This window comes from Agelaius phoeniceus, chromosome 32 (genome assembly GCF_051311805.1).
Source record: "Agelaius phoeniceus isolate bAgePho1 chromosome 32, bAgePho1.hap1, whole genome shotgun sequence".
NCBI classification, from domain to species: domain Eukaryota; kingdom Metazoa; phylum Chordata; class Aves; order Passeriformes; family Icteridae; genus Agelaius; species Agelaius phoeniceus.
The window spans coordinates 326,570-340,544 of record NC_135296.1 but is presented as its reverse complement, the minus strand read 5'-3'; the positions used below and the strand labels follow the sequence as shown (position 1 = coordinate 340,544).

Genomic DNA, 13,975 nt, shown 5'->3' with positions numbered 1-13,975 from the left:
TCCCCAAAAATGCCCACAAAATCAGCCCAAATTCCTGCCCCCCTCCCAAAAAAAATGCCCCCAAATCCCGGCCAGACACCCCAAAATCCCGGCAAAAAAATGCCCCCGAAATCCCAAAAACTGCCCCCAAAATCCCAGCCAATCACCCCAAAATCTGCCCCTAAAATTGCCCAAAAATCCCAAATCCCTGGCCCCAAAATCCCTGAAATGAGCCCCAAATCTCACCCAGTCAGCCCAAAATCCCTGCCAAAAAACGGCTCCCCAAAATCCCCAAAACTGCCCCCAAAATCCCCAAAATCAGCCCCAAATTCCTGCCCCCCTCCCAAAAAAAATGCCCCAAATCCCGGCCAGACACCCCAAAATCCCGGCCAAAAAAATGCCCCCGAAATCCCAAAAACTGCCTCCAAAATCCCAGCCAATCACCCCCAAATCTGCCCCTAAAATTGCCCCAAAATCCCCAAATCCCTGGCCCCAAAATCCCTGAAATGAGCCCCAAATCTCACCCAATCACCCCAAAATCCCGGCCAAAAAATGCCCCGAAATCCCAAAAACTGCCCCCAAAATCCCGGCCAATCACCCCCAAATCTGCCCCTAAAATCGCCCGAAAATCCCCAAAAGACCCCAAATCCCTGCTCCAAAATCCCCCAAATGAGCCCCAAAGTGGCACAAATTGGAAACTGGAGTTTTTATTTTGGGGAGGGGGCAAAAAAGAGGCATAAAAACAACCAAAAAAGGGAAAAAATGGGAAAAAAAGACAAAAAAAGGACGGCGCCTTTTACGACAGTCGCGCTTTACGACCCCTTTTACGGCAGTCGCGCTTTACGACCCCTTTTACGGCAGTCGCGCTTTACGGCACCTTTTGCGACACTTTACGACAGTCGCGATTTACGACACCTTTTACGACAGTCGCGCTTTACGGCACCTTTTGCGACACTTTACGACAGTTTTGCTTTACGACACCCTTTACGACAGTCGCGCTTTACGGCACCTTTTACGTCAGTTCTGCTTTACGGCACCTTTTACGACAGTCGCGCTTTACGGCACCTTTTGCGACAGTCGCGCTTTACGGCACCTTTTACGACAGTCGCGCTTTACGACCCCTTTTGCGACACTTTACGACAGTCGCGCTTTACGGCACCTTTTACGACAGTCGCGATTTACGACCCCTTTTGCGACACTTTACGACAGTCGCGCTTTACGGCACCTTTTGCGACAGTCGCACTTTACGATCCCTTTTGTGACACTTTACGACAGTCGCGCTTTACGACCCCTTTTACGACAGTCGCGCTTTACGGCGCCTTTTGCGACAGTCGTGCTTTACGATCCCTTTACGACAGTCGCGCTTTACGGCAGTTTTGCGACAGTCGCGCTTTACGACACCTTTTGCGACAGTTTTGCTTTACGGCAGCTTTCACTAAAATCGCGATTTACGGCACCTTTTGCGACAGTCGCGCTTTACGACAGTCGCGCTTTGCTGTACCTTTTACGACAGTCGCGCTTTACGGCAGTTTTTGCGACGGTCTCGATTTTACGACAGTCGCGCTTTACGGCGCTGCCTTTTATGCAACTTTTACGGCATTTTACAGCACTTTACGGTTTTTATTTTCATTTATTTTTAATTAATTTTTTTTTAATTTTTTTTTTTTTTTTTATTTTTCTACCTTTAAAGCTTTTTTTATTTTTTATTTTTAAAACTTTTATTTTATTTTTTAATTTTATTTTTTATTTTATTTTTATTTTTATTTTTATTTTTATTTTATTTTTATTTTTATTAAATTTTTTATTTTTATTTTTATTTAAAGCTTTTTATTTTGTTTTTTAAATTTTTTATTTTATTTAATTTTTTTCTATTTTTGAAGCTTTTTATTTTTAATTTTATTTTTTATTTATTTCTAGTTTAATTTTTTTATTTTTAAACGTTTTTTTAATTGATTTTTATTTTTAATTTTTCTATCTTTAGAGCTTTTTATTTTTCTTTTTAATTTTTTTAATTTAATTTTTATTTTTAATTTTTCTATTTTTAAAGCTTTTTATTTTGTTTTTTTTTAATTTTTTAAATTTATTTTTAAAGCTTTTTATTTTATTTTTTAATTTTATTTTTTATTTTATTTTTAATTTTTTTTATCTTTAAAGCTTTTTATTTTTTTTTAATTTTATTTTTATTTAATTTTTATTTTTAATTTTTCTATCTTTAAAACTTTTTTTTTGTTATGTAATTCTATTTTTTATTTACTTTTTATTTTAATTTTTTTAACCTTTGTTTTTATTTTTTAATTTTTTTTTTTATTTAATTTTAATTTTTAATTTTTTTATATTTAAAGCTTTTTATTTTGTTTTTATATTTTTTTCTATTTTTAAACCTTTTTATTTTGTTTTTTATTTTTATTTTTATTTTTAATTTTTTATCTTTAAAGCTTTTTATTTTTTTTAAATTTTATTTTTTATTTAGTTTTTATTTTAATTTTTCTATCTTTAAAATTATTTTTTGTTATTTAATTTTATTTTTTATTTACTTTTTATTTTTAATTTTTTAACCTTTGTTTTTATTTTTTAATTTTATTTTTTATTTAATTTTAATTTTTAATTTTTTTATATTTAAAGCTTTTTATTTTGTTTTTATATTTTTTTTCTATTTTTAACCTTTTTATTTTGTTTTTTTATTTTTATTTTTATTTTTATTTTTTTATCTTTAAAGCTTTTTATTTTTTTTAATTTTATTTTTTATTTAGTTTTTATTTTTAATTTTTCTATCTTTAAAATTTTTTTTTGTTATTTAATTTTATTTTTTATTTACTTTTTATTTTTAATTTTTTTAACCTTTGTTTTTATTTTTTTAATTTTATTTTTATTTAATTTTAATTTTTAATTTTTTTTATTTAAAGCTTTTTATTTTGTTTTTATATTTTTTTTCTATTTTTAAACCTTTTTATTTGTTTTTATTTTTATTTTTATTTTTAATTTTTTATCTTAAAGCTTTTTATTTTTTTTAATTTTATTTTTTATTTAATTTTTATTTTTAATTTTTCTATCTTAAAACTTTTTTTGTTATTTAATTTTATTTTTTATTTACTTTTTATTTTTAATTTTTTTAACCTTTGTTTTTATTTTTTTAATTTTATTTAATTTTAATTTTTAATTTTTTTATATTTAAAGCTTTTTATTTTGTTTTTTTTTTTTCTATTTTTAAACCTTTTTATTTTGTTTTTTTATTTTTATTTTTATTTTTAATTTTTTATCTTTAAAGCTTTTTATTTTTTTTAATTTTATTTTTTATTTAATTTTATTTTTAATTTTTCTATCTTTAAATTTTTTTTTTGTTATTTAATTTTATTTTTTATTTACTTTTTATTTTTAATTTTTTTAACCTTTGTTTTTATTTTTTTAATTTTATTTTTTATTTAATTTTAATTTTTAATTTTTTATATTTAAAGCTTTTTATTTTGTTTTTTTAATTTTTTTTTCTATTTTTAAACCTTTTTTTTTTTAATTTTTATTTTTAATTTTTTATCTTTAAAGCTTTTTATTTTGTTTTCCTAATTTTTTTTAAATTTATTTTTATTTTTATTTTTTTATCGTTAAAGCTTTTTATTTTCTTTTTTTAATTTTATATTTTTTTATTTTGAATTTTTCTATTTTTGAACCTTATTATTTTTTTAATTTTATTTTTTATTTGATTTTTATTTTTATTTTTTCTAGCTTTAAAGCTTTTTATCTTGTTTTTTAATTTTTTTTATCTTTAAAACTTTTTATTTTGTTTTTTTATTTTTATATTTTATTTGATTTTTATTTTTAATTTTTCTATTTTTGAGGCTATTTATTTTAATTTTTATTTCATTTTTATTTAATTTTTTTAACCTTTTATTATTTTTTTAATTTTATTTTTTATTTAATTTTTATTTTTATTTTTTTTCTCTTTCAAGCTTTTTTTAATTTTATTTTTAAAGCTTTTTATTGTCTTTTTTTATTTTTATTTTTTATTTAATTTTTTATTTTTATTTTTTTCTATTTTTGTAGCTTTTTAGTTTTGAATTTATTTTTTATTGGATTTTTATTTTTCATTTTTCTTCCCGTGCGTGGCTCCGCCCCCTTCCCGTGGCGTCCCCCTTGCCTTATATGGGCATGGAAGGGGCGGGGAGCGGACCCCGGGTGAGGGGGGCACAGGGGGGCGCGGGGACGGCGCTTTACGGCGCCTTTTACGGCAGTCGCGATTTTCGGGGCCTGGGCGAGTGCGGGGGGGGTCGCGATAAACCCCGGGGGGGTCGCGATAAACCCCGGGGGGGCGCGCAGGGGGCGATTCCGCCCCTTTTTTTGCCCTTATCGGGACATGGCGAAGCGGATTTCCTGCCTTGTGCGAGGCTCCGCCCCCTTCCCGTGACGTCAGCCTTGCCTTATATGGGCACGGAAGTGGCGGCGGCGGGGAGGGGATCCCCGGGACGGGGGGGGGAGAGACGGGGGGCGCAGGGAGTGCCCAAAACGGGGGAGGGGGCGCAGGGAACCCCCCCAGATTCATGAGGGGCACAGGAGCCCCTCAAACACACGGGAAGGGGCTCAGGGACCCCCCAAAACAGGGGAGGAGGCACAGGGACCCCCCGAAACTCACGGGGGCACAGGGACCCCCCCAAATAAATTAAGGGGCACAGGGACCCCCCGAAACTCACGGGGGGCACAGGGACCCCCCCAAATAAATGAAGGAGCACAGGGACCCCTCCCAAATAAATGGAGAGCCCCCACCTCGGGCAGGGCCCCCCCCAGTTTTCACAGAGACCCCAAATCCTTTGGGGGGGCTGGGGGGGTACAGACCCGACCCCTGCCCGGGGCACGGAGCCCCCCCAGCCCCATTTCCGTCCCCGGCGCCTCCGAGACGCGGCGGAGCCGCCCCGGGGCCGGATGCGGTGGCGGCGGCCGGGAGGGGCCCGGGGGGAGCTCGGGGCGGTCCCGGAGCCGCCGCGGGGCCGGATGCGGTGGCGGGGGGGGCGCGGGGGGGTCAGGGCGGTACAAGAAGCGCGGCGGGGCCGTCCCGGAGCATTCCCGGTGCCGCCGCCATGGAGGAGGCGCAGCGGCTGCTGACGGTGTCGGTGTGGAAGCTTTACCGGTGCCGGGGTGCGGCGGGGGCGGCCTCCGCCTGCACCGGAGCCTGCAGCTCTCGCTGCTCGTGCGCGCCGCCCGACACCGGTACCTGAGCGCCCGAGCCGCCGCCGGGATCCTCCCGGGACCGGAGATTACCGGGGGCCGCGGTGAACGGAGCGACCCCGGGACCGGAGATTACCGGGGCCGCGGGGAACGGAGCAACCCCGGTAACGGAGATTCACGGGGCTGTGGTGAACGGAGCGACCCCGGTAACGGAGATTCACGGGGCTGCGGGGAACGGAGCGACCCCGGTAACGGAGATTACCGGGGCTGCGGGGAACGGAGCGACCCCGGGACCGGGGAGCGGCCTGAGCGGAGAGCTCCGGTGCCCGAACACACCGAGCTCGGACCGACCGAGCAACCGGACCGAGGAAGAACGGGGGAACCCCCTCAGGGACTGCACCGGGGACCACCGGAACGCACCGAGCGGAGCCCCGTGCAGTGAATGGTACCGGGGATGCCCCCGCGGGCGACCGAGCCAGGAGCCCCCGAGCCCCGCGAACCGGGACCGGGACCCCGCACTGAGCGCGGATCCGAACCCCGCGAACCGGGACCCCCCTCCCGCCGCCCCCGGCCCTCTCCGCCCCACCGGAGCCCCCCGGGCCGGGCAGAAGCGGCGCAGCAGCGGCTCGGCGGGGCCGGGCCGGGGGCCGGTACCGAGCAAACGGGCGCGGTTGGAGGCGGAGGCGCCGCCGGTGCCACCGGGGCCGCCCGGGCGCTGCTCGGGGCCGCCCGCAGCCGCTTTCGGCTTCCTGGTCCGCGCCGTCGGGGGCGTGCTGAGCCCTCCGGGGAGCCCCGGGACGCGGAACTTAACGGGGATCCCCCCCCGGGACCCGCGGACATTAACGGGGATTCCCCCCCGGGACGCACAGAACTTAACGGGGATCCCCCCCCCGGGACACGCGGACATTAACGGGGATCCCCCCCCGGGACCCGCGGACATTAACGGGGATCCCCCGGGACACACGGAACCGGTTCTGGAAACCCCCCCGGGACACACGGAACTTAACGGGAATCCCCTCGGACACGCGGATCCGGGTCTGGGACCCCCCCGGGACACGCGGACATGAACGGGAACCCCCCGGGACACACGGACATGAACGGGAACCCCCCCGGGACACACGGACATGAACGGGGATCCCCCCCCGGGACACACGGACATGAACGGGGATCCCCCCCGGACACACGGACATGAACGGGAACCCCCAAAGTGCTGCGGGCCCCGCCGTGGAACGGAACCGGACACGAGCGGACTCTCGGGGCTCCCGGTGGGGAATTCCCTCCTCGTTCTTTGGGGGGGGGTTTCAGGCTGGCCCTGCCCCCCCCCCCTTAATTGTGCTTAATTATTATTTTGTTAATCAATTAAAAATCGATTAAAAGTGGGTTTTGTGCAGCCGCTGCCTCGGGGGAGTTTTTTTGGGGTGGGAACAGAGGGAATTTGGGGTTGGGGGGGTTCAGGGGGGGCTCGGTCCCCCCCCCCCTCTTCCTGCTTCGGTTTCCCGGGGCGGGCCGGGGAATATCCGGTACCGGGGGCGGGGGAACCACCCGGGAAACCCCCCCCGGTTCCGGTTCCGGTTCCGGGAAGCTCCGCGCGGGGTTACCGGGGGTCACGTGTGTGCCCCCCCCCCCCGTCCCCGTCCCCTCCCGCTGTCCCCTCCCCGCCCCGGTGCCCCCCCAGCCCCCGGTCCCGGGAAGGAGCGAGACGGGCTCGATCCAAAATTCCTTTTTTTTTAATGGTTCTGGTTTGGGATTTTTCGGGGTTTTTTTTGTTGGTTTTTTTTTCGGGTTCAGTTTTGGTTGGTTTTTTTTTGTTTGTTTTTTTTTCTTTTTTTTGCCTTTTTTTGTCTTTGATCTTTTTATTTCTCGGTTTCGGTAACTCGGTTCATGCAATGGCGGCGGCCCCGGTTCCGCCGCCTCCGTGCCTCGGGCCGGGGGGGGGCCGGTGCCTGTTCCCGGTGCTCCCGGTGTTCCCGGTGCCCGGTCCCGGTGCGTGGTAGCGGTTCCCGCTCCTGGTGCCGGTTCCCGGCGGCGGTGCCGGTGCCGGTTCCCGGTGTTCCCGCCCTTCCCGGTGCCGCTTCCCGGCGTTCCCGCTGCCCATCCCGGAGCCTCCCGGGCTCCGCTCCCGTCCCGGCGGCTCCTCCCGACCGGGGGGGGGGTTCGGGGGAGTCTCGGGGGGGGTCCCCGGGTCCGCCCCCCCCCCGTGGCGGCGGCGGGCGGCGGCTGCGGCTCCTCCAGATGATAAAACTCATCCAAAACCCCGGGAGCGGGCGGGGGGCGCGGTGCGGGTGGCGACTTCCACCCCCCTGGCCGCGACACGCTGTCGCGATATGTCGGCTCGGTGCGCGCCCTGTCGCGACACGCCGCTAGCAGCAATCATCGTCCGTCTCGCTGTAGGGGTCGCGCAGCCCGGGCCGCCCTTTCCCGGTGCCGCCGTGGCCCGGGTAGTACCCGTTGGGCAGCCGCCGCCCGGGCCGGGGCGGGGACGGGCCGCCCCCGCCGGGGGTCCCGGTGCCGCGGGGGGCGCGGGGGGCGCGTCCGTCCAGCGGCATCGGCGGCTCGGGGTCGCGGGGGGGCCAGCGCGAGGCGGCGGCGGCGGCGGGGCCGGGGCGGGCGGGGCGGGGCTCGGCGGGCGGCGGGGGCCGCGGGCGGGGGGGGCCGCGGGCGGCGGGGGGCGGCGCGGCGGGCGGGGGGCGGCGGGCGGCGGGCGAGTACGAGACGTGGGGCCGAGGAGTGGCGGGGGTCGGCGGGAGCTGGCGGCGGGTGCGGCGGGGGGGTGCTGGTCCCGGACGTGGAGAGCACCGGGCTGCCGCTGACCGAGCTGCTGCCCTGCGGCGACAGCGACAACGGCGGTGGCACCGGGACATGGCGGGGGGACATCGGGGGGACAGAGAGGGGAGAGAGAGGGGAGAGAGAGGGGGGACACGGGGACACCGGGGAGGACATCACGGGGACATCACGGGGACACCGGGAACGGGGGAGGAAGGGAAATGGGACCCGGAGGGGACAAAGGGGAGCAGAAGGGACACGGGGGTGGCAGCGGGACATGGGGGGCGACATCGGGGGGAGAGAGAGGGGGGGACACGGGGATACCGGGAAGGCATCACGGGGGCACCGGGGAACGGGGGAGGAAGGGAAATGGGGACCCCGGGAGGGGACAAAGGGGAGCAGTAGGGACACGGGGACATGGGGACATCATTGAGGGGGAGGAAGGGAAATGGGGACCCGGGAGGGGACAAAGTGGAGCAGAAGGAACACGGGGGTGGCAGCAGAAGGGACCCGGGGGGGGGGACATGGGGACATCATTGGGGGGGGAAAGGAAGGGAAATGGGGGACCCGGGGGGGGGAAAGGGGAGTGAAAGGGACACGGGGACATGGGGACATCATTGGGGGGGGAAAGGAAGGGAAATGGGGACCCGGGAGGGGACAAAGTGGAGCAGAAGGAACACGGGGGTGGCAGCGGGACATGGGGGGCGACATCGGGGGGAGAGAGAGGGGAGGACACGGGGATACCGGGAGGGCATCACGGGGGCACCGGGGAGGGGGGGAGGAAGGGAAATGGGACCCCGGGGGGGGGACAAAGGGGAGTGAAAGGGACACGGGGACATGGGGACATCATTGGGGGGGGAAAGGAAGGAGGAAATGGGGACCCCGGGGGGGGCAAAGGGGAGCGAAAGGGACAGAAAGGACACGGGGGAGGGGACATTGGGACATGGTGGGGACATGGCGGGGACATGGGGACATGGTGGGGACATGGCGGGGACATGGCGGGGCGGGGGTCGCAGCCGCGGCGGGGGGGGGGACACAGCCACGAGCCGTGCAGGCGCGGGGGGGGCACAAAGGGGAGAGGAGGGGACAAAAGGGACACGGGGGGCGCTGGGTCCCCCCAAAAGCGCTCGCAAGGCAAAGCTCGGGGGTCGGGGGGAGCTGGAGAAGTTTGGAAGATTCAGCCCCGGGTAGGGGGGGGACCCCAAATTTGGGGGTGCTGGGGGGGGGGGCGTTACCCCCCAATTGTTCTCTGAGTTTGGGGGGTGGGGGGGGTCCGTGAGCCCCCGATGCGAGGCTGGGGGAGATGCGGACCCCCCACCCCAATTCGGATATTTGGGGGGGGGGGGGTCTGTGCTCTCTGAATGGGGGGGGCTGAAGACCCCAGACCCATCTCAGGATGTGGGGGGGGCTGTGAACCCCCAAACCTCAAAGCGGCTCCTCCTGGAGTCTCCGTTGGGTTGGTTTTTTTGGGGAGGGGACGGAGAAAATTCTGGAATTTTTGGAAGGGGTGGGGAGGGGGCGCAGCTTCGTTCCAAACTTTCCAGGGTGGCCGGAGGAGCCTGGGGGGGCCGGAGCCGATTTTTTTTTTTTGCTTTTTTGCTTTTTTGGTGTTTTTTTGTTTTTGGGGGGGCCCCGAGGCGCTTACCTGGGCCACCCCTCGCCGTGACAGCGCAGCCAAAGCACAGCCATGGGGAAAACAGCAGAGAGGTGAATCAAGGCAGGACCCCCCCCCCAAAAAAAAAAAAAAAAAAAAAAAAAAAAGCAGCCGAAATGGGGAGGGGGAGGGGGGGGCAAGCGAGGGATGGGGGGAGGGGAGGGGGAGGGGGGGGAGGGGCTGAGAACAGGGAGGGGGAGGGGGGCGCATCCGGAGGGGTCCAAGCGTCGCCGCCGCCCCCCCCCACCCCAAATCCGCCCCCCCCTCCCCAAAATCGCTGGGTGGGTGGGGGGGGAGAGGGGGGGTCCGCTCCTCCCCCCCCCCCCTCATCACCCTCCCTTTGGGGGGTGCCGCTCCTGGGGGGGGGGGGGGGGGCGGGACCCCCAAAATCGGGGCTGGACCCCCAAGGTGGGCATTGGACCCCTTAAAGGGGGGGCCGGACCCCCCAAAGTGTGTGTGGGGGGGGGGTTAGGGTTGGACCCCCCCAAGGTGGGCATTGGACCCCTTAAAGGGGGGGGCGGACTCCCCCGAGTTGGGCACTGAACCCCCCAAATTGTGGGGAGGGGGAAACTGGACCCCCCCCCCCCCCCCCTCAGGGGGGCTCTGCTGGTGTAACTGGGACCCCCCCAGTCCCAAACTGGGCCGGGCAGAACCAAACTGGGGCGGGTCGGGGGGGCACTGGGACCCCCCCTCACCCATAGCCACCCTCAGAGAGGATTTTTGGGGGGGGGGGGGGTCGCACAGTTCCCCCCCCCCTCCCCATTTTGAGCACCACCCAAATGACCGGGGGGGGGGGGGATTATTTTTTGGGGGGGGTCTTTGGTTGAATCCAGCCCTTGTGTCCCCCCCCCCCAAAATGATGGGCAGGGGTGGGGGTGTGGGTGGGGGTGGGGGGGGTTTAGAGGCGCAGGGGGGGGGGGAGCGGAGCGGGGGCGGGGCCGGGGGAGGGGCGGGCGCACCCACCTGGCGCGGGGGGGGGCCCCGCGCGCTCCCGGCCCTCGCTGGGCGAGCGGGACCAGCGGCGCTCGCGGGACCGGGGCCGCCCCAACTCCGGCGGCGGCGGGGGGGGGCCCGGCGGCGGCGGGGGGGGGCACGCAGCGCTCCCGGTGGTGCTCGGGGCCGCCCCCGCCGTGGTGGTGGTGGTGGTGGTGGTGGTGGTGGTGGTGCCGGTGCCGCCGGTCCTTGGGGCGGCCCCGCTCGGGGTCCCGCTCCTTTGGGGGGGGGCGTCGCCCCCCGACTGCGTGGTGAGGCTCAGGTCCGTGCCCAGCCCTGTGGGGGGGGGGTCGGGGGACATTGAGGGACCCCCGAGAGTTTGGGGACATTGAGGGACCCCCGAGAGTTTGGGGGGAGACAGGGGGAGGGGTTGGGGATTGGGGAATTTTCAAAAAATTGGGGATTTAGGGTTTTTTTTTTTCCTTTTTGGGGGGGGTTGCCTGGGATTTTGGGGTTACCCGGGGATTTTGGGGTTACCCGGGGATTTTGGGGCTCCCCTGGGATTTTGGGGTCACTGGGGGGGGTTTTGTGGGGTTTTTGGGGAGGTTTTGATGTCCTTGGGGGATTTGGGGAATTTCAAAAATTGGAGATTTGGGGAGTTTTAGGGGCTTTTTTGGTTTTTTTTTTTCTTTTTTTTGGGGGAGTTGCCTGGGATTTTGGGGCTCTCCTGGGATTTTGGGCTCCCCTGGGATTTTGGGGTCACTGATGGGGTCTTTGAGGCGGTTTTTGGGGGATCTTTGGGGAGGTTTTGATATCCTTGGGGGATTTTTGGGAATCCCCAAAAAATTGGGATTTGAGGCATTCTGATGGGATTGGGGGTTTTTTTTGGGGGGGGCTTGCCTTGGATTTTGGGGTTACCCTGGGATTTTGGGGTTACCCTGAGATTTTGGGGCTCCCCTGGCATTTTGGCATCACTGACGGGGTTCTGAGGTTCCCCTGAGGCGATTTTTGGGGAGGCTTTGATATCCTCGGGCGGGACTTTAGCAACCCTCGGGCAATTTGAGCATTTCCGCCGGGATTTGGATTTTTATGGGTTTTGGTTTTTTTCTGCGTGTCCCCCCCCCCTCCCCAATTTGGATCTCCCAGCACCTTTGGGTGACACCAGCAGGGCACCCGGAGCCCCCGGGGACGGGCGGGACGGGGTCGGTGACGCTGGGATGGGGCGGGGAGGTGGCGCGGGGGTCGCACCTGTGTCGCCGTCCGTGTAGCGGCTGAGGGAGCGCTCCGAGGCGCGGTGGTGGCCGCGGTGGCCCCGGCGCGGGTGGTGGCGCTGCCCGTCCTCGGGGGGGGGGACGCGCTCCAGGCTGAAATCGTCCAGGCGGACGCCGCGGGCGCGGGCGTGGCCGAGCAGCGAGGCCGAGCGCTTCATGGGGCTCGAGTCCGCGATGGTCTGCGCGACACCGGCGGCGCTGGCACCGCGGGACACCGGGGGACACGGGGGGGGCTCCGGGGGGGTGACCTGGGTGCCCCCTCCACGGGTGTTCCCGCCACGGGTGTCCCCTCCACGGGTGTTCCCGCCACGGGTGTCCCTTCCCATGGTGTCACCTCTCCGGGTGTCCCTTCCCATGGTGTCACCTCCACGGGTGTCCCCTCCCCTGGTGTCACCTCGGACCCCCCGGATTTGTCCCCACGCCCGTTCTCCTGCCTGCCCCCGGTGGGTGGCGCTGGGCTGGGAGGGACGCGGTGTTGTCACCGTGTCCCCACTGTCATCGTGTCCCCATTGTCACCGTGTCCCCCTTGCCACTGTGTCCCCAGTGTCACCGTGTCCCCACTCTCATCGTGTCCCTGCTGTGTGTCCCTGTTGTCATCGTGTCCCCACTGTCACGTGTCCCCACTGCATGTCCCCATTGTCACTGTGTCCCCCTTGCCACTGTGTCCCCATTGTCACCGTGTCCCCATTGTCACCGTGTCCCCACTGTCACCATGTCCCTGCTTTGTGTCCCTGTTGTCATCGTGGCCCCATTGCCACCATGTCCCCACTGTGTGTCCCGCTGTCATGCTGTCCCCGTTGTCACCGTGTCCCCACTTTGTGTCCCCACTGTCACCGTGTCCCTATTGCGATTGTGTCCCACTGTGTGTCCCTGTTGTCACCGTGTCCCCATTGTCACCGTGTCCCCGTTGCCATTGTGTCCCTATTGTCACCTTGTCCTCATCATCACTGTTGTCCCCATTGTCACCATGTCCGCACTGTGTGTCCCCGCTGTCACCATGTCCCCATTGCCATTGTGTCCCCATTGCCACCTTGTCCCCATTGCCACCGTGTCCCCATTGCCACCGTGTCCCCACTGTGGCCCCCCCAGGACAGATACCCGGTCCTGCTGCTCTAAACATTGAACTGCTGCTCAGGGGGACAGAGGGACAGAGGGACAGAGGGACAGGGGGACAGTGGGACAGAGGGACAGGGGGACAGTGGGGGTGGTGACACGGGTGCTGCTCTTTGCTGGCTCCAGGTGGGGGTGACACAGAGGGGACAGGGTGGGGGGGGGGTCAGTGGGGTGGGGGGGCTTTGAGGGGGGGTCCGGGGGGGGCCTCTGGGTGTGGCTGGGTTGGTCCAGGGGGGGGGGTCCAAGGAAGGCTGTGGGGTCTGGGGGGGTCGAGGAGGGTCGGGGGTCCCTCTCAGGATCAGGGGGGTCTCAAGGGGTCCTTCTCAGGGATAGGAGGGTCTCAGGGGGGTCTGAGGGGGTCGGGGGTCCCTCTCAGGGATAGGGGGGGTCTCGGGGGTCCTCGGGGGTCTCTGTCAGGAAAAGGGGGGGGTCTGGGGGGTCTCAGGGGGGTCTCAGGGGGTCTCAGGGGGTCTGAGGGGGTCTCGGGGGGTACCTACACTGAGGTTATTGCCTCGGGGTCGCACCTTCCTCCGCTGCCGGAGCCCAGGAGGAGCCGCAGGAGAGACAGAGAGCGCTGAGACCCCGGCCCGGGGGTCCCGGGGGGGTCCCGGGGGGGTCCCGGGGGGTTTGGGGGGGTCCGAGGGGCTCGGGGGGGTTGGGGGGCTGGGGGGGGGCAGAGCAGCCAAGCAGCGGCAGAGGGCAGGGGGCAGGGTCAGCAGCAATGAGCAGAGCAGCCAGAGCGTCCCTGTCCCCATCCCTGTCCCCAAGCCGGACATGCTGAGGGCACGGGGACACTTTGGGGGTGTCCCGTGTCCCCTTTCCCCACCCACAAAAAGCACCCCAAAATCCCCCCCCCCCCCCAGCTGCCATGCTCATGCCCCAGCAGCCCGGACACCCCCAGCCATGGCAGGGGTGACACAGCTGTCCCCAAGGCCACCACGATGAAAGCTGCGGGGGCGGGGGGGTGGCGCTGCCAGCCCGGGGGTGGCACCGGGGGCTGTCCCCTCCCTCACCTGGGGGTCGGCGGGCAGGCGGGGCATGGAGGCGGCGCGGCCGTGCCCCTCCATGGGCAGGTAATCGCTGTCCGAGGGGCCGTCCTTGGGCATCTCCC

General features: G+C 56.0%; 2 protein-coding genes across 2 annotated transcripts; one reads left to right on the top strand and one right to left on the bottom strand.

The window, feature by feature from the left end:
* Positions 1-4,470: 4,470 nt before the first annotated feature.
* Positions 4,471-6,520, top strand: LOC143696302 (uncharacterized). The gene is given in 4 exon segments (XM_077192400.1): positions 4,471-5,099; positions 5,102-5,254; positions 5,256-5,935; positions 6,036-6,520. Coding segments are annotated over 4 exon segments (1,113 nt in total). The 5' UTR covers positions 4,471-5,042; the 3' UTR covers positions 6,259-6,520.
* A 376-nt stretch (positions 6,521-6,896) lies between these two features.
* LOC143696300 (uncharacterized) lies at positions 6,897-13,970 on the bottom strand. The gene is made up of 5 exons (XM_077192375.1): positions 13,878-13,970; positions 13,362-13,397; positions 11,729-11,930; positions 10,511-10,816; positions 6,897-7,953 (listed from the first exon to the last, which is right to left on the bottom strand). Exons 1-5 carry the CDS (start codon positions 13,968-13,970, stop codon positions 7,373-7,375), a joined length of 1,218 nt encoding a protein of 405 aa, XP_077048490.1. The 3' UTR covers positions 6,897-7,372.
* Between the last annotated feature and the right edge of the window lie 5 nt (positions 13,971-13,975).